The sequence below is a fragment of the Rana temporaria genome, chromosome 13, assembly GCF_905171775.1.
Source record: "Rana temporaria chromosome 13, aRanTem1.1, whole genome shotgun sequence".
Lineage (NCBI taxonomy): Eukaryota > Metazoa > Chordata > Amphibia > Anura > Ranidae > Rana > Rana temporaria.
Genome location: NC_053501.1, coordinates 34078047 through 34101377, shown reverse-complemented (window position 1 = coordinate 34101377; position 23331 = coordinate 34078047). Strand labels below are relative to the sequence as shown.

At 42.4% G+C, this 23331-nt stretch overlaps 1 protein-coding gene across 3 annotated transcripts in view; it reads left to right on the top strand.

Moving 5' to 3' along the window:
• The window catches only part of SYT16 (synaptotagmin 16), a 111946-nt gene extending 89981 nt beyond the window's left edge, over window positions 1-21965 (top strand). For all 3 annotated transcript variants that reach the window (XM_040333750.1, XM_040333749.1, XM_040333748.1), the window contains 2 exons: window positions 6106-6286; window positions 21005-21965. In XM_040333750.1, coding sequence (XP_040189684.1) covers window positions 6106-6286; window positions 21005-21318 — 495 coding nt within the window. In that variant the 3' untranslated portion in view covers window positions 21319-21965. The remainder of the gene's footprint in view (window positions 1-6105; window positions 6287-21004) is intronic.
• Window positions 21966-23331: the final 1366 nt, after the last annotated feature.

The window sequence follows — 23331 nt, the reverse complement described above, 5'->3', positions numbered from 1 at the left end:
AAAATATGTACTGTAGAAGAATACGTATCGGCCTAAATTGAGGAAAAAAATATTTTTTTTATATATATATTTTGGGGGATATTTATTATAGCAAAAAGTAAAAAATATTGAATTTTTTTCAAAATTGTCGCTCTACTTTTGGTTATAACGCAAAGTATAAAAAATGCAGAGGTGATCAAATACCACCAAAAGAAAGCTCTATTTATGGGAAAAAAAGGACATACATTTTGTTTGTGTATAACATCGCATGACTGCGCAATTGTCAGTTAAAGCGACGTAGTGCTGTATCGCAAAAATTGGCCTGGTCATTAAGGGGGCAAATCCTTCCAGTCCTTAAAGTGGTTAATAAAGAGCTATACTGACTGAATCGTTGGGTCAGAAGTTCTTTTTGCAGACGATTTGAAGTGTTGGATAATTAAAATGCACTAGGCTGTCATTTTGATGAACAAGTCATTTGCTATAAGTGCTTATAGGAGTGTGCTTCAATACTAGATTATTCCCTAAGATCCCTTTCACGCTGGGGAGTTTTTCAGGCGGTACAGCTGAAAAACTCCTGCCCAGCAACCTCAATGTGAAAGCCGGAGGGCTTTCACACTGAGGCGATGCGCTGGCAGGAGAGAAACAAATCTCTTGCTAGCAGCATCTTTGGAGCGGTGAGAGGAGCGGTATGTATACCGATCCTTTACCGCTCCTTCCCATTTAAAACAATGGGAAACCGCGGCAATACCGCCTGCAATGCGCCTCTGCAGAGGCGCAATGCGGGCGGTATTAACCCTTTATCGGCCGCTAGCGGGAGTTAATACTGCACCGCTAGTGGCCGAATCCCGTGGCAAATCCGACGGTATAGCGCCGCTATTTTTAGTGCCGCTATACCGCCACCGCGGCTCCCGCCCCAGTTTGAAAGGGGCCTTAATCACACACTCGTTAACTTGAACTGCTAACATTATACTGCACTGCCATTGTATGTTATACGAGCCGCTACAGCACACTCTATCAAGTTGTGACAGCACATTATACTGCTGCAACAACTATTGTATAACCTAGTAAGAACACATCAAGCCACAATAGCAAATTATATCACCTAATGAAAGCACTTCAGACCGCGGCAGAACATTAGACAACACATTATATCACCAGCAAATGATATGACACCAAAAGTGCATCTTATGTATCACATCACAACAGCAATTTATATACTGCAGCAGCGTATGAAATGAGTGATCAGTATAGTTACCACCTGAAGATTTGTCAACTTCCGACAATACAAATTGGAAATATTAATGTGACAAAAGAAGCGCTATCGGTGACAATATAATGCGTGAAAGGTTTTACTGACAGGTTTTTAGAAGACATGCAGGCTGAGCGGCTCAATATAATTTATTTATTACAGGTACTTATAGAGCGGCGTCAATTTATGCATCGCTTTACATATATTGTACATTCACATCAGTTCCCTGTCTTCAAGGAGCTTACAATCTAAGGTCACTAACTCACATTCATATATACACATGTAGCACAGACGGGGCTGGCTGTTTGGTCCCAGGTTCTTTTCCCTGATAGACACATGGCAGCCAGGCACACAGTAGTTCTCTTGAGTCAGAAAACAGGCTGTGCATGTCTTTTTGTAGTTTATTTGCTGGATTAATTGGATGGGGTAAAGGTGAGCCTTGGGATACTCCAGAAGCAACTAGCAAAACTGCAACAGAGTGCACTAAGGTCCCGTTCACAAGGGGTGGATCCGTTCAGCGGAGTCCGCCAGCTCAGCGGGAGATCGATCCGTTGAACTCTGCTAAGCCGGTGGATGATGGTCCATCTCTGCTCACTGAGCGAGGTAGATCCACAAAAGGATTACGTCGGCGTATATATTGATACGCCGGCGTAATTTTAAAATTCCCGCGTCGTATCTTTGTTTTGTATCTACAAAACAAGATACAACGGCATCTCGGGTCGATCCGACAGGCGTACGTCTTAGTACGCCGTCGGATCTTAGGTGCATTTTTGCCGCCGGCCGCTAGGTGGCGTTTCCGTCGAATTCCGCGTCGAGTATGCAAATTAGCTAGTTACGGCGATCCACGAACGTACGTCCGGCCGGCGCATTTTTTTACATCGTTTGGGTTCGGCCTTTTCCGGCGTATAGTTAAAGCTGCTATATGGTGGCGTACTCAATGTTAAGTATGGCCGTCGTTCCCGCGTACAATTTTGAATTTTTTACGTCGGTTGCGTAAGTCGTTCGCGAATAGGAATTTGCGTAGAATGACGTCACCGTCGTAAGCATTGGCTTGTTCCGGTTAAATTTTGAGCATGCGCACTGGGATACCCCCAGGGATGGCGCATGCGCAGTTAAAAAAAAACGTTGTTTACATCGGGTCACGACGTATTTACATAAAACACGCCCCCATTACAACCATTTGAATTCCGCGCCCTTACGCCGCCCAAGATACACTACGCCGCCGTAACTTAAGGCGCAAATTCTTTGTGGATTTAAAAAAAAAAAGTTACGGCGGCGTAGTGTATCTTAGATACGCTGCGCCCGGCGTACAGCTGCGCCGCTGTACGAGGATCTGCCCCAGCATGTCTGTTTTCATCAGATCTCATCCGATCCGCCATCTGTTTTTAGCAGATCGGATGGTAGACAGGTGTCAGTGGACACATCTCTGCTGACATCCACCTGCCCATAGGAGCCAATCGGTGGCCCGCTCGGATCCGCCTGAAAAATGGACAGACAGATCCGAGCGGGCTTATCATGTGAAAGGGGCCTTAACCTATAAAACCTCCTGTAGTAACATTCAGTCTCTGTTCTTGGTGCCCTTGGTGTGGATCCCCTGTAGAGCTTCCTGCACTGTCTCAAAATACTCCGGACAAGGTCCGTGAGCCCTAATTGGAGCTGGGATCCCCAAAAAAAAAAGGATTTCTTCAGTGCTGTAGCTCTCCTCCCAGGGGTGCCCTTAGCAATCAGACTGGGTTTTTCTCCCCAAGGAACAAGAGGAAGCTGTTCTATGTCCCAGCCTATTTATATCCCAATCAGCCCCCTGCTGGTCACTCACTCTCCAGACCAGGTATTGGCTGAAAGGGCATACAGGCCAGGGTCAAACTTTTCCACCCACTATATCCCAGAATCCAGTGGAATGCAGGGGGAAGCAGCTGAGCCTGCAACAGCAGAACCCACAACAGACAAAAGCAAACGACCACCACTCCCCTGGCTACTGGGGAGCCAAATATTAAATTTACCTAAACACTAGCAGCCTACTAAGAGGGCGCTACACACATACCCTAGAGCCAATTTACCTACCAGCATGTTTTTAGTGTGTGGGAGGAAACCAGACCGGCTCAGGGAGGACATGCAAACTCCAGGCAGGTAGTGTCATGATTGGGATTTAAACAAGTATTGCTAGGCAGAAGCGCTGACCATTAAGGCACTGTGCTGCCCACAGTAATATTGTGAGTTTGTATGCATGTACTGTATGTATCCACTTTCTTTCAGGAATTGCATGCTATAAAAAACATATGCAAAAGACGTATGTCGCAAGGTTAATGGCACTCCAACTGCAGCCAAACGCACAGTTAAAAACATGTGACACTCAAAGCTCAAAAAGGCGCATGAGCTACTTTGCTGTATTTGTTGCTTATAGGGCAGGCATTGAAATGAAATGGGTTGCCCTATGCGTGTGGCACACATATACACATCGCAGTTTTTTTGCAAATGTACACAAAATGCTAAAATGCTGCATTCACATTTTATATAAAAGAAAAAAGAGGTTGACGGCACTGCAGTGATGTACCAGATAAAACATCTCAAGTTTATTGAAATCTTCACATTAAAAAATGTACGAATCACAGCTCCAACATATGGACGAGGGCAGTTTCACACAATAAAATGTGCTTAATTATAACTAACTGTTCTAACATTACATGAGCGTGCAAAAAATTGTGCCACGTACAGTGTAACCTTGGATTGCGAGCATTCTCCTGGAACGGATAATGCTTGTAATCCGAAGTACTCGCATATCAAAGCGAGTTTTCCCATTGAAGTCAATGGAAACTAAAATAATTTGTTCCGCATTGACTTCAATGGCATGCAATACCGCATGCGGTTGGGGGGGGGCGTTGGAGAGCCTCGGGAACACACGAAAAGGCCAGAGGACAGCTCGGCTGACCTTGACAAACATCGGAAAGGCTCGGAAATGGCGTATTCCAATGCCTTTCCGATCATTTAAAAAATGCTCCAAACGGCGCTGATCGGCTACGGCCACACCTTAGTAGACATGTGCACACTGAAATATTTTGTTTCGGAATTTCTTTTTCATCCCGAAATTTGTTTTAATCTATTTTGTTTTTCGTTAGAAATTGCATTCGTCCGAAAATCTGAATGAATTAAGGTCGAATCTGTCAATAAAGGCTTATGGTGTCTGTCGAATGTTCAAAGAAGATTCGACGGAGCAGCGAAACTGTACAACGCCGCAATTGTACATTTCCAGTCGAATGTTCCACCTACAAGCTATAGTAGAATTCTAATGTTTTATGACTAGTAATAATTATATTTATTAATTATTATTACTAGTCAACCAACATTAGAATTTTTCTATAGCCTATGGGCCGAGCATTTGACCAGAAATGTACGATTGCGACGTCGTACAGCTTAGCTGCTTGTTGTATTTTAGAACTTTCGACAAACACCATAAGCCTTCAATGACAGATTCGACGTTTGTATGTTTTTCGATGCTTCGCCGAATCTTCGTCATTCATGTTGAATTGTCAAGTTAGTTCTAGCTATTTTACTGCTCCTCTTCTTTGGTTACAATCAGCCAATAACATTCATCATTATTTTTATTTTACTTCCCCCACCCAATTCCAGCAGCGATAATGTCAAATCTTTTCTCTCTATAATGTCGGATCTTTTCTCTCCATGTCGAATAATCTTGGACTAATAGAGTTCGGTTAGGCACATTCGACCACAGGTTCGATAGACACAGATTGTTATTGTCAGCGTCATGTCGAATCTCCTATCTACATCGAACTGTTGTAGCAACGAAAACGAAAATAAAGCATTTGTTTATGTCGGATCTTTTTCGGTTTTTGCATTCTGCGCATTTGTTTTCGTTTGTTAAAACGATAACGAAAATACCTAAAAATTCGGTACTGCACACCGCTTTGGCTTGAATCCTGTTCATTTTGCGAGACAACACTTGCAAACCGAGTTAGGATTTAAAAAAATTAGGTTCTGGTATTGCGAAACACTTGGTAACCGCGTTACTCGAAATCCGAGGTTCCACTGTACATGTTTATTGCTGCACCACACACATAGGGCAGCCAATACATTTTTATAAGCTGTCCTATGTGTGACGAAATTGTCAAAATAACTCATTCACCCTTTTGAGCTTTTTGTAATCTTATGGTGCGATGGGGTTAAAATGAGTGAAGAGTGTTGACTATGTTGCCCTTTCTGTCCCCCTCCTCCTTTCATAGGAGCCATACTATAGCTTCCATCAATGAAAAGTTCTCTATGAATGGAGGACAGGATAGATGTATGAAAGTCCCACCTCCTCCATTCATAAAGGGTTTTTCATTGATGGAAGCTATAATACGGCTTCTATAAAGGGAGAATGGGGCAGAAAGGGCAGGCGTAGTCTTCACTCTTGATTAGTGCCTGCGGGATGTCCTGGCTGATCGTGTTAACCCCTCCAGCACCAGAAGATTACTGCAGAGGTAGTATGGGGGGGTGAGTAGAGGACTCAAGATCTCAACTAAGGCTACGTCTCCACTAGTGCGACTTGTCATGTGACTTTGGACTGCAAAGTCACATGACAAGTCGTACCCCATGATTTCCAATGAGTACCGTTCATATCTGTGCGACTTCAAAGTAGTCCCTGCACTACTTTGGTTCCACTTTGATGTGACTTGAGATCCATAGGCCTCAAGAATACACATGCATTGCTTCAAATCGCATCAAAATCGTGGCAAAAATCGCAATAGTGGAAACCTAAGAGCAGCCAGCAGCAGAAGGGACACTTCTCATTGATCACTATGGAACATATTATTGCTACATAACTAAATTGTACTGATAATAGTGACAATGTCTAACCAATATATTGTGCTGTATTTCCACAGAGCGGCGATTCCGAGTTAAGTTTTTCTGCCGTCTCGCCCACTGATAGCGCTTTGTCTCTGTCGCATGGCGGGGTGCCGGAGCTTCTGGTGGGGCTATCGTATAATGCTACCACAGGACGCCTTTCTGTGCAAATGATCAAAGGAAGTCATTTTCGTAACCTCGCCATCAATAGGCCACCCGGTGAGTAGACGCTTTGTAAATATCAATATTTTATGTAAGCGAGAGTGTCTGAAAGGTTCTTGTGTGGGATTTAAAAGGATAATAAGATCATAGAGGCACAGTCACATTTGTGTTTTGTTATAAAATCCCTTAAAGCCAAACTGCCAGCAAACAGCTAATTGCAGATATGGGAGCTGTTTTGTTAAATTGAGGGATTTGCCACAATGAGTGGAGCAGGTGGATGGCAGCTCATTCTACCTTTTTTTTGATGATCGGATTGGAGGTAGGAGTTTTACATCTGCTACTCCGTAGAGGTGAATGGAGGGTCCAATTGGGTCGGACTGACCGTGTGAAAGGGGGTCAGTGCAGGTAACCTGCAGTTGCATTGCTCTGCACCTGTGGATCAGTTTGAAAGCTGCCCAGTAACCACTGCAGGACAGATATGCCCGTATATATATATATATATATATATATATATATATACACACACACTGTGATTTTAGTAATAAAAGTTCCTTTAACCGCTTAAGCCCCGGACCATTTTGCAGCTAAATGCCCAGGCCAGGTTTTGCGATTCGGGACTGCGTCGCTTTAACAGACAATTGCGCGGTCGTGCAACGTGGCTCCCAAACAAAATTGGCGTCCTTTTTTCCCCACAAATAGAGCTTTCTTTTGGTGGTATTTGATCACCTCTGCGGTTTTTATTTTTTGGGCTATAAACAAAAATAGAGCGACAATTTTGAAAAAAATTCAATATTTTTTACTTATTGCTATAATAAAAATCCCCCAAAAACATATATAAATTTTTTTTTTTCCTCAGTTTAGGCCGATACGTATTCTTCTACCTATTTTTGGTAAAAAAAATCGCAATAAGCGTTTATCGATTGGTTTGCGCAAGATTTATAGTGTTTACAATATAGGGGATAGTTTTATTGCATTTTTATAATTTTTTTTTTTTTACTACTATTGGCGGCGATCAGTGATTTTTTTCGTGACTGCGACATTATGGCGGACACTTCGGACAATTTTGACACATTTTTGGGACCATTGTCATTTTCACAGCAAAAAATGCATTTAAATTGCATTGTTTGTTGTGAAAATGACAGTTGCAGTTTGGGAGTTAAACACAGGGGGCGCTGTAGGAGTTAAGGATCACTGTGTGTGTGTTTACAACTGTAGGGGGGTGTGGCTGTAGGATGGACGTCATCGATCGAGTCTCCCTATATAAGGGATCACTCGATCGATGCAGCCGCCACAGTGAAGCACGGGGAAGCCGTGTTTACATACGGCTCTCCCCGTTCTTCAGCTCCGGGGAGCGATCGCGACGGAGCGGCTATAAACGAATAGCCGCGCCGTCGTCCCGGATCGCTCCCCGAGGGATCCCGCCCGCCGCACGCAGCGGAGGGGGTCCCGATCGGACCCCCCACCCGCTAGAAGGCAAGGGCGTATATATATACGCCCTTCTGCCTGTCCGTGCCATTGTGCGGACGTATATAGGCGTGCGGCGGACGTTAAGTGGTTAATAACACTATTCTTTTCCATACCAGAGCAGGAGGTCGCGGGCCACATCAAGAGGGCTCCGCAGGCCACATGTGGCCCCCGGGCCACTGGTTGGGCAGCCCTGCTGTAGCATTTACTTCCTGGAATTCATTTGCCCTTAGCTTAGGCATGCAGGAAGGAGAGTGTGCTTTGCTGAGAAAACCTCCTCTTCCCTCCTGAAGACTCCTGGGATGTATGACATAATTTGCCTAGGCCTGGAAACTACTGAATAAAAAAGTTTAAAACAAGTAAATGTGATAGAAAAGTACCGTATATCTATTTACTAAGGCTAGCAGCATAAGGATTAAAAATAGTCAATGATGATTGAACGAGTGAAGTTCCGAAACCTGTGCCAACAAGCAAAAAGATTATTACAGTAGAATTTTTTTTGTTGTAAAAAAGATCATGGGCGCCTAAAAATGAAGGACGTTTACATTCTCTTGCAATAGCTTATGAGACTAAAGGGCTTTGTGTTCACTCTATGAATTAATTCATACCATAGCAAATATTGCCACCATAATACTTCAGGGTCTGCTTTTATAAAGGGAGATGGCAGGCACATTTCTTTGACAGGCACATTATCTGAAAAAAAATGCTATTTGTCTAGAATGCTTTTGTCTGTATGATGTTATGTAATACTGTACATGAACCAGTCAACAACATCCCTCCACTTAGCTAAGGATGTCCTTGTTCATGTTAGTGAGCTATATGCAGTCTTTTTACTAATTATGAAACCAAACTCTAATATTTGGACATAAGAAAGTATCAGTGTTATTCGGAAACAGGGACAGTAGGACAAGTATAGTTATAATATCTACTTGAACATACGGGTTAGTAGAGTGGGCCAGTATACATACACTATATTACCAAAAGTATCGGGACGCCTGCCTTTACACACACATGAACTTTAATGGCATCCCAGTCTTAGTCCGTAGGGTTCCATATTGAGTTGGCCCACCCTTCGCAGCTATAACAGCATCAACTCTTCTGGGAAGGCTGTCCACAATGTTTAGGAGTGTGTCTATGGGAATATTTTAACCATTCTTCCAGAAGCGCATTTATGAGGTCAGGCACTGATGTTGAATGAGAAGACCTGGCTTTCAGTCTCTGCCCTAATTCATCCCAAAGGTGTGTTCTATCAGGTTGAGGTCAGGACTCTGTGTAGGCCAGTCAAGTTCCTCCTCAAACTCAGTCATCCTTGTCTTTATGGACCTTGCTTTGTGCACTGGTCCAATTCATTTGGTGGAGGGGGGATTATGGTGTGGGAAGGTTTTTCAGTGGTTGGGCTTGGCCCCTTAGTTTCAGTGAAGGGAACTCTTAAGACGTCGGCATACCAAGATATTTTGGACAATTTCATGCTCCCAACATTGTGGGAACAGTTTGGGGATGGCCCCTTCCTGTTCCAAAATGACTGCGCACCAGTGCACAAAGCACGGTCCATAAAGATATGGATGAGCGAGTTTGAGGTGGAGGAACTTGACTAGCCTGCACAGAGTCCTGAATTCGACCCAATAGAACACCTTTGGGATTTGAGACTGCAAAACCAGGCCTTCTTGTCCAACATCAGTGCCTGACTTCACACATGCACTTCTGGAAGAATGGCCAAACATTCCCATAGACACACCCCTAAACACTCCTAAGCCCCGAAATTTCTGACGGCGGCCCTGTCCCTGCCCTCCAAATCTGATGACATTACAATATTTTGTCAAAAAATTGAAAAAAAAACAGCATAGCGAAAAAAAGGTGTACACTTTAAATTCTAATCATGGAGATGGATTTGTGTGTATTTGGCCCCAAAACATGGTAATGATGGTATTATATCTTTATCAACATTACATCAGCTACTAGAATACCTATTTAAGATGAAAATTCACAGGTGTCACAGGATGTGAGTCAGGAAGTGTTTTCACACCCCATGCAACACAATTCCTGCCAGAAAGAGTGCAAAGTTACACATAGCACTAAAATAGATGAGATAAACAAAAAGACGTAAAGCAAGAGCCGGGAGAACTAAGGACAGCGCCCTCCATATCCCTGCTTTCTTAAAGCTCAACTCTACCCTTGCAGTGGGGCCCCCAAACTCCAAGGGTTAAATGATCGTAGGTGGTTATTAATTACTTGAATCCTGCTCCAGACCAGTGGCAGCTTTCTCCTTGTCTCCCCCAGTTCTCCAGGCAGGGCCAGATTAAGAACATCATGGGCCTGGTGCTGAGGATTTTGGTGGGGCCTTTTAGGCTGCATTCACACTTCCGCGACAAGTAACGCCGCGTACGCGGCGTATTTTGCCGCGAATAGTGTAACTTTTTTTTTACAAATCCTTCCTATTGCTTTGTATGGCCGAACGCCAATGCCGCCTGAAAAAAAGGGTCCGGGACTTTTTTTCATGCCGCAGTTGTACGGCGTCTATGAGATGTGAACCATCTCATAGACAGCAATGGGAATTCTCCCCTCCAGTGGCACGAGCGGCCGGCGTCGGGCGTTTTGTCGCGGAGGTGTGAATGGGGTGTAATAAATAATAAATACATGCGTGGGAATGACATGAACGCAGCCCAGCCAAGGCGAGTGACCAAAGGCACAGAACCCAGAAGGAAGACCGGGTGAAGATGGAAGTGTCCAGGCCCCGCCTGATTCATCGCAGCACTGGAGGGCTCAGTCTGAAAATTGAAGTGTACACTAATGTGCTAATATGCTGTACATACTTGTACGTTGTGGCATAACCAACCCCAGGGCCTCTAAAAAGTAGTAATGTCAGGAAAGTTTACTACCGCTTTATTATCACAGGATCCCAGGAGCCTCTCATGGGGCCCCCTACTGACCCGGTGGACGGTGGCCCTTGGGCAGTGCCTAAGTGCACAGTTGCCAACATTTAAAAAATATTTTCAGGGACACTTTTTTAATATAAGTGCTATATTTAGAGTAGCTGAGATCCCCGATGTTCCTCTATACATCATAGTAGTAATCACAAAATTAAATGAGTACTAATAATGGGGCAGAACAAATATGAGAACTGATATTTCCTTTAGTTGAACTAACAAAAGTGTCTCAATTCTAGAGCTGGTAACATTGAGGATATTCAGTAAAATTTTAAAGAACTGTTTTTGTGGGTAAGCGACATAGGGGAGGAGTATGGACGGTATATAAGTGGGAAGTATGTGCAGGTGAGGGAGAGGAATGTGGAGGGTCTAACAGTGGGAATTATGTACAGGAGAGGAGTACAAAGGGTACGTTAAAAAGCACTATGTACAGGAGAGGAGTGTGAAGGGTATGACAATGGACAGTATGTACAGGAAGAGTGAGGGGGTATGACAGAGGGTAGTACGTACCAGAGAGAAGTGTGGAGGGTATGATGGGGCAGTATGTACAGGAGAGGAGTGTGGAGGGTATGACAGTGGGCAGTATGTACAGGAGAGGAATGTAGACGGTATGATAGTGGGCTCTATGTATAGGAGAGGAGTGTGGAGGGTATGACAGTGAACACTATGTATAGGAGAGGAGTGTTTAGGGTATGACAGTGGGCACTATGTATAGGAGAGGAGTGTGGAGGGTATGACAGTGAGCAGTATGTACAGGAGAGGAGTGTGGAGGGTGCGACAGTGGGCACTAAGTACAGGAGAGAAGTGTATGACAGCAGGCACTATGTACAGGAGAGGAGTGTAAAGGGTATGACAGTGGGCGCTATGTATAGGAGAGGAGTGTGGAGGGTATGACAGTGGGCACTATGTACAGGAGAGGAGTGTGTAGGGTATGACAGTGGGTACTATGTATAGGAGAGAAGTGTGGAGAGTATGACAGTGGGCACTATGTACAGGAGAGGAGTGTGGAGAGTATGACAGTGAGCACTATGTACAGGAGTGGAAGGATATTTAGGGACTGAGTAGTGGTTAAGCGGGTCATACATGGATTGAAATAACGCCAATTATGCAGAGACCAGCCATAGTCAATCTATGTATGGGCTAGCTGGTTTTACACAAGTCAATCTATTAATCAACTTGAGTACAACCAGCCTGTTTTTTTTTTCTTAAAACAATCAGTGCTGCCAGCTAAAGTTAGCAACACTGATCATTGTACGCACTGGCAGAACACAATAACACTGCAGGAGTGATTCCCCCATCCACAGGTCAGCAGGTGAGAGGGTGTGTGGGGACAGGCTGGGGAGAGATACTAGTCAGTGGCTGGGTAGGCACTGGTAGTATCAGAGCCAGATACACACAGGTTACATACGCCACGATCGTTAGAGCGAGAACAATAATTCTAGTACTAGAACTCCTCTGTAACTCTAAACATGTAACCTAAAAAAATGTAAAGCATCGCTTAGGATACCAAAAAAAATTGTGCTAACTTAACTAACTAACTGTTTTTTTAATGAATGAAACATTTTTTTCCAAAAAAACATGTTTGAAAAATTGCTGCGCAAATACCGTGCTAGAGCTGCACAATTAATCGTTAAAAAAATCGTGATCTCGATTCAACCCCCCTGACGATCTCCAATGCAGAGTTTGCTGATTCTTTCATATAACAAGTGGAGAGACTTTCAGCTGTCAAAAGAAAATATCTGGGCAGTCTGCCAAGTTTTTAACAGGAAACATTGTAACTGACACTTCCTTCTTAGATCAAAGGGATAAACTTCTGTGTGTAAAGAACAAATCTGGGCAGTCTGCGAAGTTTGTAAACAAAATGAAACATTGTAACTAAATTTAACCACTTAAAGTCCAACACTTGTTTCTTAAGTTAGAAAGCAATATTATTTGCTAGAAAATTACTTGGAACTGCCAAACATTATATATATTTTAGCAGAGACTCTAGGGAATACAATGGCTATTGCTGCAATATGTTATGTCACACTGCATTTTCACACTTCAATGAATAATAAAAATCATAAAAACAAAACAGTGAAGTTAGCCCATTTTTTTTTTTTTTTTAATGTGAAAGATGATGTTACGCCGCAACAATCGTGAGAGAATCGTGATCTATCTTCTAAGCAAAAAAATTGCAATTCTCATTTTAGCTAGAATTGTGCAGCTCTGTACCCTGCAACATAAAAAGTGCAAAGACCACCATAGAGTAATTTTCTAGCAAAAAACAAATGATGATTTTTACATGTAGTAGAGAAGTGTCAGAATTGGCCTGGGTGGCAAGGGGTTAATTACCATGAGTAATATACAAATAATTATTATAAGCACTGTGATCCTATCAGTCTGCTGCAGTGTGTCAGCTTGTATTTATATTGGCCGCTCTGTATGTAGCTTCTGACAGGCTGTGCAAGCAGGCCCGTATCTCCGGAAACCATAAATGATAGCCGTCCCATATTTTAACCAGTTGTGGGGTAGCTCTTCCCATGCCTACCCCCAAATGTAGGGTTTCTGTGACCTCTGGTCATCGAGCTACAACCCCCCAAATTCGATCTTAGAAAAAAAAAAATCTTAAAAAAAATGGGCAAATGGGCCTATCTTGAGAAAGGGGCCTGGAGCTGCAGCTCCATCAGCCCCATTGTTAATCCGGCCCTGTCTCCAGGCCAAGGGTGGTCCCTCTGCGTCATCACGTACAATGCAGAGCTCTTAACCCTGCACTGTACATGGAAGAGGCAGAAGTGCTACCATGGCCAGTAGTGCCTTAGAGATGAGGCTTCCTGAGTTAGGTTGCGCTGCTGGAGAGACCCTGTTGGAGCCAGGAATAAGAAAAATACTCATTATTCTTGCACCTCTAGACCGAGTGAGCAGTTAACCCTTGCAGTGTGTGTTTGTGTGTGGACCCACTGCAGGGATAGATTTTGTCTTATTCCTGCAGTTGGGCTTTTCAGTAGAACTGGAAGACCAGTTTTCTAAATGTAACCTTTAATCCACCTAAGGAAATGTGATATGCTGATATCCCACCCCCATGAACCATAGAATTAAAACGGAAACTATACAGTATGAATTATCTTTATTGCCAACTTACATTGGTCCAGGTTGCCACAATGTAATTGTCCATATCCCATATCTGGAGGATGCTGGGAAGGCTGAAAACCACAATAATGACCCATATGTTGTAATATATGTTGGCGATTTTGTTGGATATTGTGTGATATATATATATATATATATATATATATATATATATATATGTGTATACATGTTGTATTATTAGATTATAAATCCAAAATTGACCAGGCCAGATTTCAGTTGACATTTGGTACCTGTTAAGATAATTACATGTTACACATCAAAAGAGGCTTGTCGATTGTCAATATGCAGACAGGATAAGAGACAGGATAAGTCTATTTTACACATCAAACCTGTAATTACATGTTACACATCAAAAGACGCTTGTCGATTGTCAATCGGCAAAGAGACAGGATGAGCCTATTTTACACATCAAACCAATCAAACCATTACTCAGGCCACATGTAATCTAATTACATAATAGAGGGAGTATATTAGTATGCAAGGATGCAAAATTAGGAATAGGTGATGATTGGAAGCCGTCTCCGGCTGGGGCCATTACCTGTCACTCTGAAAGACAGGATGTAGATCAAATTGCTCAGCTATTCAGTGGATAGGGAATATAATTCTGGAGGTGAGTCTTGTCACTGAGAACATATTCTCTATGTATTCTCTGATATGAAGGCACAGGTCTAGAAAGAGATCAGAATTAAATGCTCTGTTGGATTTTGTATCGCCTGTGGACTTTGGACTTTGTTCGTTAAATAAAATGCATTCTCTGGAGAGCCTGGTGTGTTGCTGCGGAACAACAAATTTATAGTCATCATACTAACATCTAAATATCAATTATCTAATCGGACTACACTATACATTGAGATTACTACACCATACTACATCCAGAGACAGCCACGATCTTGCAGGTCCTGCTTATGTAACTTCCTGTGTATGCACACTGAGCACAGGGGGTCACTAGCTTTGCGTCACCACCCTTCCAAATGATGCCTTGTAGTTTTTTAGTAATTACAAGGCATTCTCTGATTGGATAAGGGTAGATTGTGATGTAACTCACAGACAAAAACTTCCCAGCATACTTACCAGCTCAACTGAAAACAAACCAAATTGGCCCTGTCGAACAAGTCATGTTAAAAACAGAAGGTTTTGTTGCACACACTTGCATACTGCTGTCCTAAATCTGTATTTTAGAAAGTCTCCAAGTATGTGGACAGGTTTAAACCGTTACCCAGATAGCAAGCAATAGAGCTGCAAGTTTGAAAATGACTTGCTAAGCTATTGATAGACTTGCCAGGCTTCACAAGTTTGTTGCACAGTTGCAGAAATTCCACACTGCATGATTCCAGATCAAATTTCTTTGCAAACATTCTGCAAATCTGCTGCAAGTTCTGGTTCAGTTATATTGTGCAACAGTCATCCCACCACAGGGGTCGCAGTGACTTGCAGAGCTCTTGCTGTAAACTCACCACTGCAACTTTGCTCTTGCTAGAGACTTGCCATGCAAATTTGCTACAAATTGGACCGATCACCATGACTAAGCTCCAGGGGGTGGAGTGAAACACTTTGGAGGCGTGGCCTGGCAGGAGTCCAGGCTGAGGTTGTCTCTCTTACTACCACCATAGAACTCAATGGAAGTGCGGCACCAGGGATCTTTCCTCTTTTCCTTCCAGTGACTACAGGAGCAGGGACAAGCTCCATCCCTTGTTGGCACTCCTGCAGCGGACACGGCATCACCCACACTACTCCACACAAAGATCAAGCCTGAGCAGCACACTAATAAACCGTGGGTAACAGTGGCTATTGTTGCGCCTCTGATAAGTGATCCACGATGGATTGCTTGTCAGAGGGCGTTTCAAAGGTAGTAAGGGTATGTTGCCTCCACACTGCCTATTTTAATTCTCAAAATGCTGACCTACTGCGCAGCAAATGTGTACTGCGGTGAAGCCCCGTTCTGCCGAATCCATCTTCTACTCTATTTAAAAAAAAATAAAGATTTGACATTTCAACATAGTCTAACTAAAACATCCCCTTTCAATGGACTGAGCTGTTAAAGTATTCTGGTCAACACTAACTAAATATGTCCAACAGGCATCTAATCTGCAACTGTCAGATAACCAAGACAAACGTGTCTGCTATGTTATGACAGAGCCACATCAATCCGCACAAGCAATGACATCAAATTCTCACCCTGTGTATACTTATGAGATGTCTGCACAGATTGGATGTACAAAATAATTCACGAAAATATAGGCATTGGTGACTCATATGTAATTGGTGTTTCTGTGCCTGGACTGAGTGACCAGATGAGCTGGACATCTGTCAGTAGAGTTGAAAGATGACCAAATTCATAAAACTGACAGGGATCAATTGGCAAATAGATAATTGGAATAGTTTACAGCGTGTAATGCCCCATACACACGATCAGACCTTTGTCTGACCAAATTCATATTGGAATTCCATCAGAGGAAAAGAGAATATGTTCTCTATGTAAACTCCGATGGAATTCATTGGAATTTCCGATGTAATTACTCTGATGGGGCATACACACAGTCGGAATTTCCAATGGAAAAAGGTCCAATCGTGTGTACAGGGCATTACACTCTTTTAACCTGAGCATTTCTGACTAGTGATGTTTAAATACACAGCAGGATGGAGATAAAACATGTAATTGTTGGAAAAGACACATCGTTTTCCTCGACGAAACTCGAAAAGCTTTCTTTGCGTACACACTGTCAAGACCAAATCTCGTCGTTCAGGGGAAGTTCGATTCCACTGGCACAACCCTTGGGGCTGCTTTTGCTAATCTCATGTTACTGCGTGTTAACTAAAAGTTTGGTAGGAGACGATTTGCACTTTTCGGTCTGTTACAGCGTGACAAATGTGCTATCTCCATTACAAACGCTACTTTTACCGAAGGTGCACTCCCGTCTCATACTTTATTCTGAGCATGCGTGGGTTTCTAAGCATACACACGATCATGTTTCTCGTCGAAACCAGCCCGACGAGGAACACGATGAGGAAATTGAGACTCCCGTCGAGGAAACTTGTTCTCTTTTTTCCTCGTCAAGTTCCTCAACAGTTTTCTCGATGAAAAGCATACACACAACCGTTTTCCTCGGCAAAAAAGCTCTGCCACCAAGTTTCTTGATGGATTCTGTCGAGGAAACCGGTCGTGTGTACGAGGCCTTATATAGCTGGTCTGAACCAGGAAAAAAAATGCTCTAATCCCATAATGCACAATAAGTGTTTTTATTTTACTCTATGCTGGTCCCCATTGCACAGAAGGGAGGTAAAAGAGATAAGTGGTTATATGTGAGTTTATTTTGGATCCTCATTATAGTACTATTCCACTTAGCCTTTGCTATTGCTTATCCAACCTAAGCCATTGCTTAGCTATCAAAATGTAAGGTCTGCTTATTCTTTAGATGCTCCACGTAAAAGAGCAACATGAATAAATATATATATATATATATATACACACACACACACACAGTACAGTAAAACCTTGGTTTGAGAGTAACTTGGTTTGAGAGCGTTTTGCAAGACAAGCAAAATGTTTTAATACATTTTGCCTTGATATACAAGCGATGTCTTGATATAAGAGTAGTGTCATGTCACAACTGAGTATAAAAAAAGAAGAGAGGAGCCTCCAAGTGTAGCAATATGGTTACATTTCATGAAGGTACAACATTTAGCAACTTATTGCTACACTTATGCCCCGTACACACAATCAGAATTTCCGTCGGGATAAACTCAGATGGATTTTTCTGCCGGAATTCCGTTCAAGCTGTCTTGCATACACACTGTCACACCAAATTCCAACCGTCCAAATGCAGTGACGTACAACACTATGACAAGCCGAGAAAAATTATGTTCAATGCTTCCAAAGAATGTGTCGACTTGATTCTGTGCATGCGTGTTTTTTTCTCCGTCGGAGTTTCATACAGACGGAGAAACGGAATTTCCATGTTCTCTTTCTAAGTCCGTCGGAATTTCCGATGGAAAAACTCGGACGGGGCACACACACGCTCGGAATATCTGATGAAAAAAATCTGTCTGACTTTTTCCATCGGAAATTCTGATCATGTGTACAAGGCATTAGCCCAACTGGATGGTGTGGAGTGGATGTTACTCGCCAATAAAAACAAGATTGCAGAGTATACACCGGAGTGACGGCTTATAAAAGAATAAGCAAACCTTGCATTTTGATGCAAAGTGTGTTTTGATGAAAATTAAAATGAATTGTTTTTTATGATACCAAGAGGAAGAGGTTTGGAAATAGTGGAAAATTGGAAAGGATGCAGAAATAATTCTTTATGTTAGTCAGCAGCTAATCAGTAAACAATGACATTTGAACAGACCGATAGATAAAATACATATTAGTAGCTAGATTCAGAAAGATTTACGCCGGCGTAGACGTAACTCTGAATCTGCGCCGTCGTAAGTTTAAGTGTATTCTCAAACTGAGATACACTTATGTGCCGTCGTATCTTAAGGTGCAATATTTAGGCTGGCCGCTAGGTGGCGCTTCCGTTGAGTTTGGCGTAGAATATGTAAATGCATAGATACGCCGATTCACGAACGTACGTGCGCCCGTCGCAGTAAAGATACGCCGTTTCCGTAAGAGATACGCCGCGTAACGATAAAGCTGCCCCCTAGGAGGCGTAGTCAATGTTAAGTTTGGCCGTCTTTCCCGCGTCGAAATTTGAAAATTTTACGTCGTTTGCGTAAGTTGTCCGTGAATAGGGCTAGACGTAATTTACGTTCACGTCGAAACCAATACATCCTTGCGGCGTACTTTGGAGCAATGCACACTGGGATATGTACACGGACGGCGCATGCGTCAATCACGTCGGGTCACAAGTAATTAACATAAAACACGCCCCCCCCATCCTCATTTGAATTAGGCGCGCCTATTGATGGTAGCCATGAGATTTCCAGGGCTATGCAGACTTCTCATTAGGAGGATGCCTTTCAAATGATACTGAAAATGTTGCATATTTGTACATTCAGAAACAGGTAAGAAAACAAGTATCCACACAGCATTCTTGCACCTCATATAATGCCATTATAAAAGTACGGTAATTTTAGAGGAATATATTAGCAAATTTCTATTAATCCCCTATACCAATAAATTGCACAATTGTAGTCTATATATATTTGTATAGCATATATGAAATAAATATGAAATAAATGAACCTTTCATTCAGTCCAACAGATTTGGTGCTGTCTGCCTGGCCGTGAGTCACTGCCTTTGTGACATTCAATGTGCAGAGCATGCTGGGCTTTTTAATTAAAGTCCACAGAGACTGTACACTTATTAAAGAAGGGGTTAGGCTGAAAACACCGGATCCAAAGTGATCCCTATAATTAGGCCTAGTTGGTGACTTGTGAAAAGCCTCTAGGAGGTGCTTTAGACGACATTCAAGAGATTTGGGAGAGAAAAAACACCATACCAGTGGTTTAGTCCGAATGTTTTTTTATTTTATCATCGTATATGCAAATAAAACCCATTGCGTTTGAGGGGTTCTAATGAGGGACGTTTATCTGGGCTAAGGGTTAAAAAAAAAAGTATGATTATCACTAAAAAGGAAGGTTTTAGCAGCTGATTTAATGAGCCTGTCACTCTTGGCTAGGCAAAAAATCACAATGGGTGACAAGACATATAGGCAACCGCTACAAACAGCCTTTCTCATAACAATATTTACTGTCATGTTCATAGGTGAACACACAGGGTGTGTCAGGTGTGCCTGGGTATACCCTCATTACCCTGTGTGGTACAGAATCCCCTTGATATTTTACAAAAGCCCTCTAATGAGGCTCCTAAAAAAATGTAAAACTACTGACACCGTCCACCGCCCTACTGTAACCAATCTCCGCCCTACTGACAACATCAGTATATATACACATGCACACACGCATACGTGTTTGAGCTTTGGGGTGCACATCTATGGTCATGTTCCTAACTAATACCAGGCCATTTTTTGGCACAAGAAAAAGTTTGGGATTGTTAGAGTTTCTCAAACCCTCAGTAGCTTTCCCATTTCACCCTTAGGCCTCGGACACACGACCGAGAATCTCGTCGTAAAAGAAACATCGTTTTCCTCGACGAGGTTCTTGTCAGGCTTGTCGAGAAACTTGTCAAGCTTTCTTTGCGTACACAGTCAAGAAAAAATCTCGTCGCTCTCAAACGCGGTGACGTACAACACGTAAAACGGCACTATAAAGGGGAAGTTCGATTCCACTGTCACAACCCTTGGGGCTGCATTTACTAATCTCATGTTACTGCGTGTTAAGTAAAAGTTTGGTAGGAAACGATTTGCGCTTTTCAGTCTGTTACAGCGTGACGAATGTGCTATCTCCATTACGAATGCTACTTTTACCGAAGGTGCGCTCCCGTCTCATACTTTATTCTGAGCATGCACGCGTTTCTTAGCATACACACGAACTTGTTTCTCGTCGTAAACCAGCCCGACGAGAAACACGACGAGGAATTTCGAGACTCCCGACGAGAAAAAAGAGAACTTGTTCTTTTTTTTTCTCGTTGAGATCCACGACAGTTTTCTCAATGAAAAACATACACACAACCGTTTTCCTCGGCAAAAAAGCTCTGCCACCAAGTTTCTTGATGGATTTTGTCGAGGAAACCGGTCGTGTGTACGAGGCCTGACACTAAAAACTACCCTTATGTCAATTTATCCTTTGACTTCAAATGCATTGTGCACTGAAATTCACCAACATGGAAAGATTTTATTTTAATTTTGGTGAAGCAAAAACTCCCAGTTTCGCTCATCCCTAGTCTTTACCTAACCACACGTGCTAGAGTTTAAAGAATATGAAAACCCAACATTTCATATTCCTGATCTGTGCTTGCTGTACCATGTACTTGGATGAAAAAGTATGCTGTTCTCTTTATATTGCTTCCTTTGTGTAAAATCCCTGGTGTTCCCTATAGTCCCTCTGCTTTTCTATTAAAAGCTAGCGGGCGAAAATCGCAGCAAACATGATGGTAAAGCGCCACTAAAAATAGCGGCGCTTTACCGCCATCACACCAAGCGCCTCAGTGTGAAAGTACCCTTAAGCACTGCGCAAACTGTTGGCGCTATATAAATCCTGTATGATAATAATAATTTGCCTTTTAGTAAACCAACCCAACTGCATATCAAAGTCTACAGCAAAAATCCTATTTTAGAATTATAGAATTATAGAATTATGCATATACAATACATATGGATACATCTAAGAATCTTTTTTTTTTCCCCTCTTACAGATACCTATGGAAAGCTTTCTCTTCTGAACGCCGTGGGACACGAACTGTCATGCTGTAAGACATCAGTACGTAGGGGCCAACCAAACCCAGTCTACAAAGAGACCTTTATCTTCCAAGTTGCATTGTTTCAACTCACTGATGTCACATTGATGATTTCAATCTACAACCGGCGTGCAATGAAAAGGAAGAAAATGATTGGATGGATTTCCCTTGGTCAGAACAGCAGTGGAGAAGAAGAGCAAATTCATTGGCTGGAAATGAAAGAGTCAAAAGGCCAGGAAGTCTGTCGGTGGCACACACTGCTGGAAGCTTAATGAATGCTTCCTCTCTCTAGAACTTGTAGCATAATAGGAAAGAAGTTGAACCCGTGATGAAACATTGCCTTGATTACCTGTGGCATACTCTGTCACTGTGTCAAATGGAGACGTATATTTTTACTGCACTATCATTTCTGGTACAAAGCTGTCATGACGGTTTCACACTATGTCACATTCCTCTACAGATATTACAGGAGATGAAAAGCACAACATTTCATCCTGAAGACTGCAGTAGGAGCTCCTACCCTAATTAGAGAAGAACTATATATATATATACTAAGCACAATTCACATCTAAAGTCAGCACATCTCAAAACCTGAATGACAACCCTATGTGTAGACATCTTTAGGCCTCATGTACACTGGACGTTTTTCCAATTCTTCTAGATGCCTTTCCTCCTAGCAGCAGCGTTATGAGAGAAAAAACCCTTGATGCTTGTAAACGTGTGTAATGAATAATAATTTATTATGGCCATTGAAATTAAAAACGCTCAAGTGCTAAACATTTGTAACGAAACTGACGTTCCGACGCCACCGTCTTGCTACACTCTGGACTCATCCACAGTAAGAATACAGCGGACATCTTGTTACACCTTAAAGGGGTTGTAAAGGTTTGTTTTTTATTTTCTAAATAGGTTCCGTTCATTGTTGGTTCACTTACCCTTTCCTTCGATTTCCCCTCGAAATGTTTTTATTTCTTTGTTTTCTTTGTCTGAATTTCTCACTTCCTGTTCCTCCTCAGTAAGCTGTTCTGGCTGACTAACCCCCATAGATGATGGGGGCAAGCTTACTTAGGAGAAACAGGAAGTGAGAAATTCAGACAAAGAAAACAAAGAAAAAAAACATTTAGAAGGGAAATGGAAGGAAAAGGTAAGTGAACCAACAATGCACTAGCTTAAAGGAACCTATTTAGAAAATAAAAAACAAACCTTTACAACCCCTTTAACCCCTCAAATTGTTTTGATGTCGATTTTTTATAAAGCAACAGTGTTCTGTCAGATAAGCAAACCTGTGAGATTAGCAGGTTTGCTGCTGCTTTTAAAATTCAACATCTAAACAGTCAGATGGATTTTTAAATACCGTATTTCACTTTATAAGCTCAGTTTACTGTTAAAAATAGGTGTAAAATGCAAGACTCCGGTGGGTGTAACAAGATGTCTGGTTGCCGCCTTCTCACTGTATCCTTACTTCGGAGTGTGGGGTGTAGCAAGATGGCGGCGATCGAACGTCACTTCCGTTACAAATTCTGACGAGTCGCCTAATCTGACGAAACACAGGGCTGAGGACTCATGTGGGAGGAAGGGGTGTTATTCGAATGCTCCTCATACCTGGAAGTACTGCCTATATTTCTTCTTGCCTAGCAACCAAACAGAGGTGTTGACATAGCTCCCAACTGTCCCTGATTTCGAGGGACTGTCCCTGATTTGGAGCAATGTCCCTCATTCTCCTCATTTGTCCCTCATTTTGGTCTGATCTATATAGATGTATATAAAATGCACTTTTTATCTATCAAAAAGTGTTTCCCAGCACTAAACTTTCATCTGATTTCTAAATTGCTGCATTTGTAAATTCCAAAAGCCAATATAAAGAAATAGTAGTGGTAAAAAAAGCACTTGTGGGTTTAACCAATCTTATTTTTTTTGTACAATTCTCCTTTAAGAGGGCGTAGCAAGGGGTGTGTCCTATGCCTGCATACTTTTGCTGATAGGTGTCCCTCATTCCCATCTCAGAAAGTTGGGAGGTATGGTGTTGATATCAAATAAAAAAATGCGCTGCAGGTGGGGCCCGGCACTGGCTTTTTCCTTGGGTGGTCAAAACATTTTCTGTGTATATTTGGCTTAGGGTTGGGAGTTAGTGACCTATTGTGACAACACTGCACCTGTATAGATCATGTAGTCAGTAAGCGTTGTTGTCACCCTAGGGCAGGAGGGTGATACTGGCAGAATCAACAGGTAAAAAAAGGAACAAGAAGCCTAAAAGAAATACCGATAACCTGCAATATATTTTACTT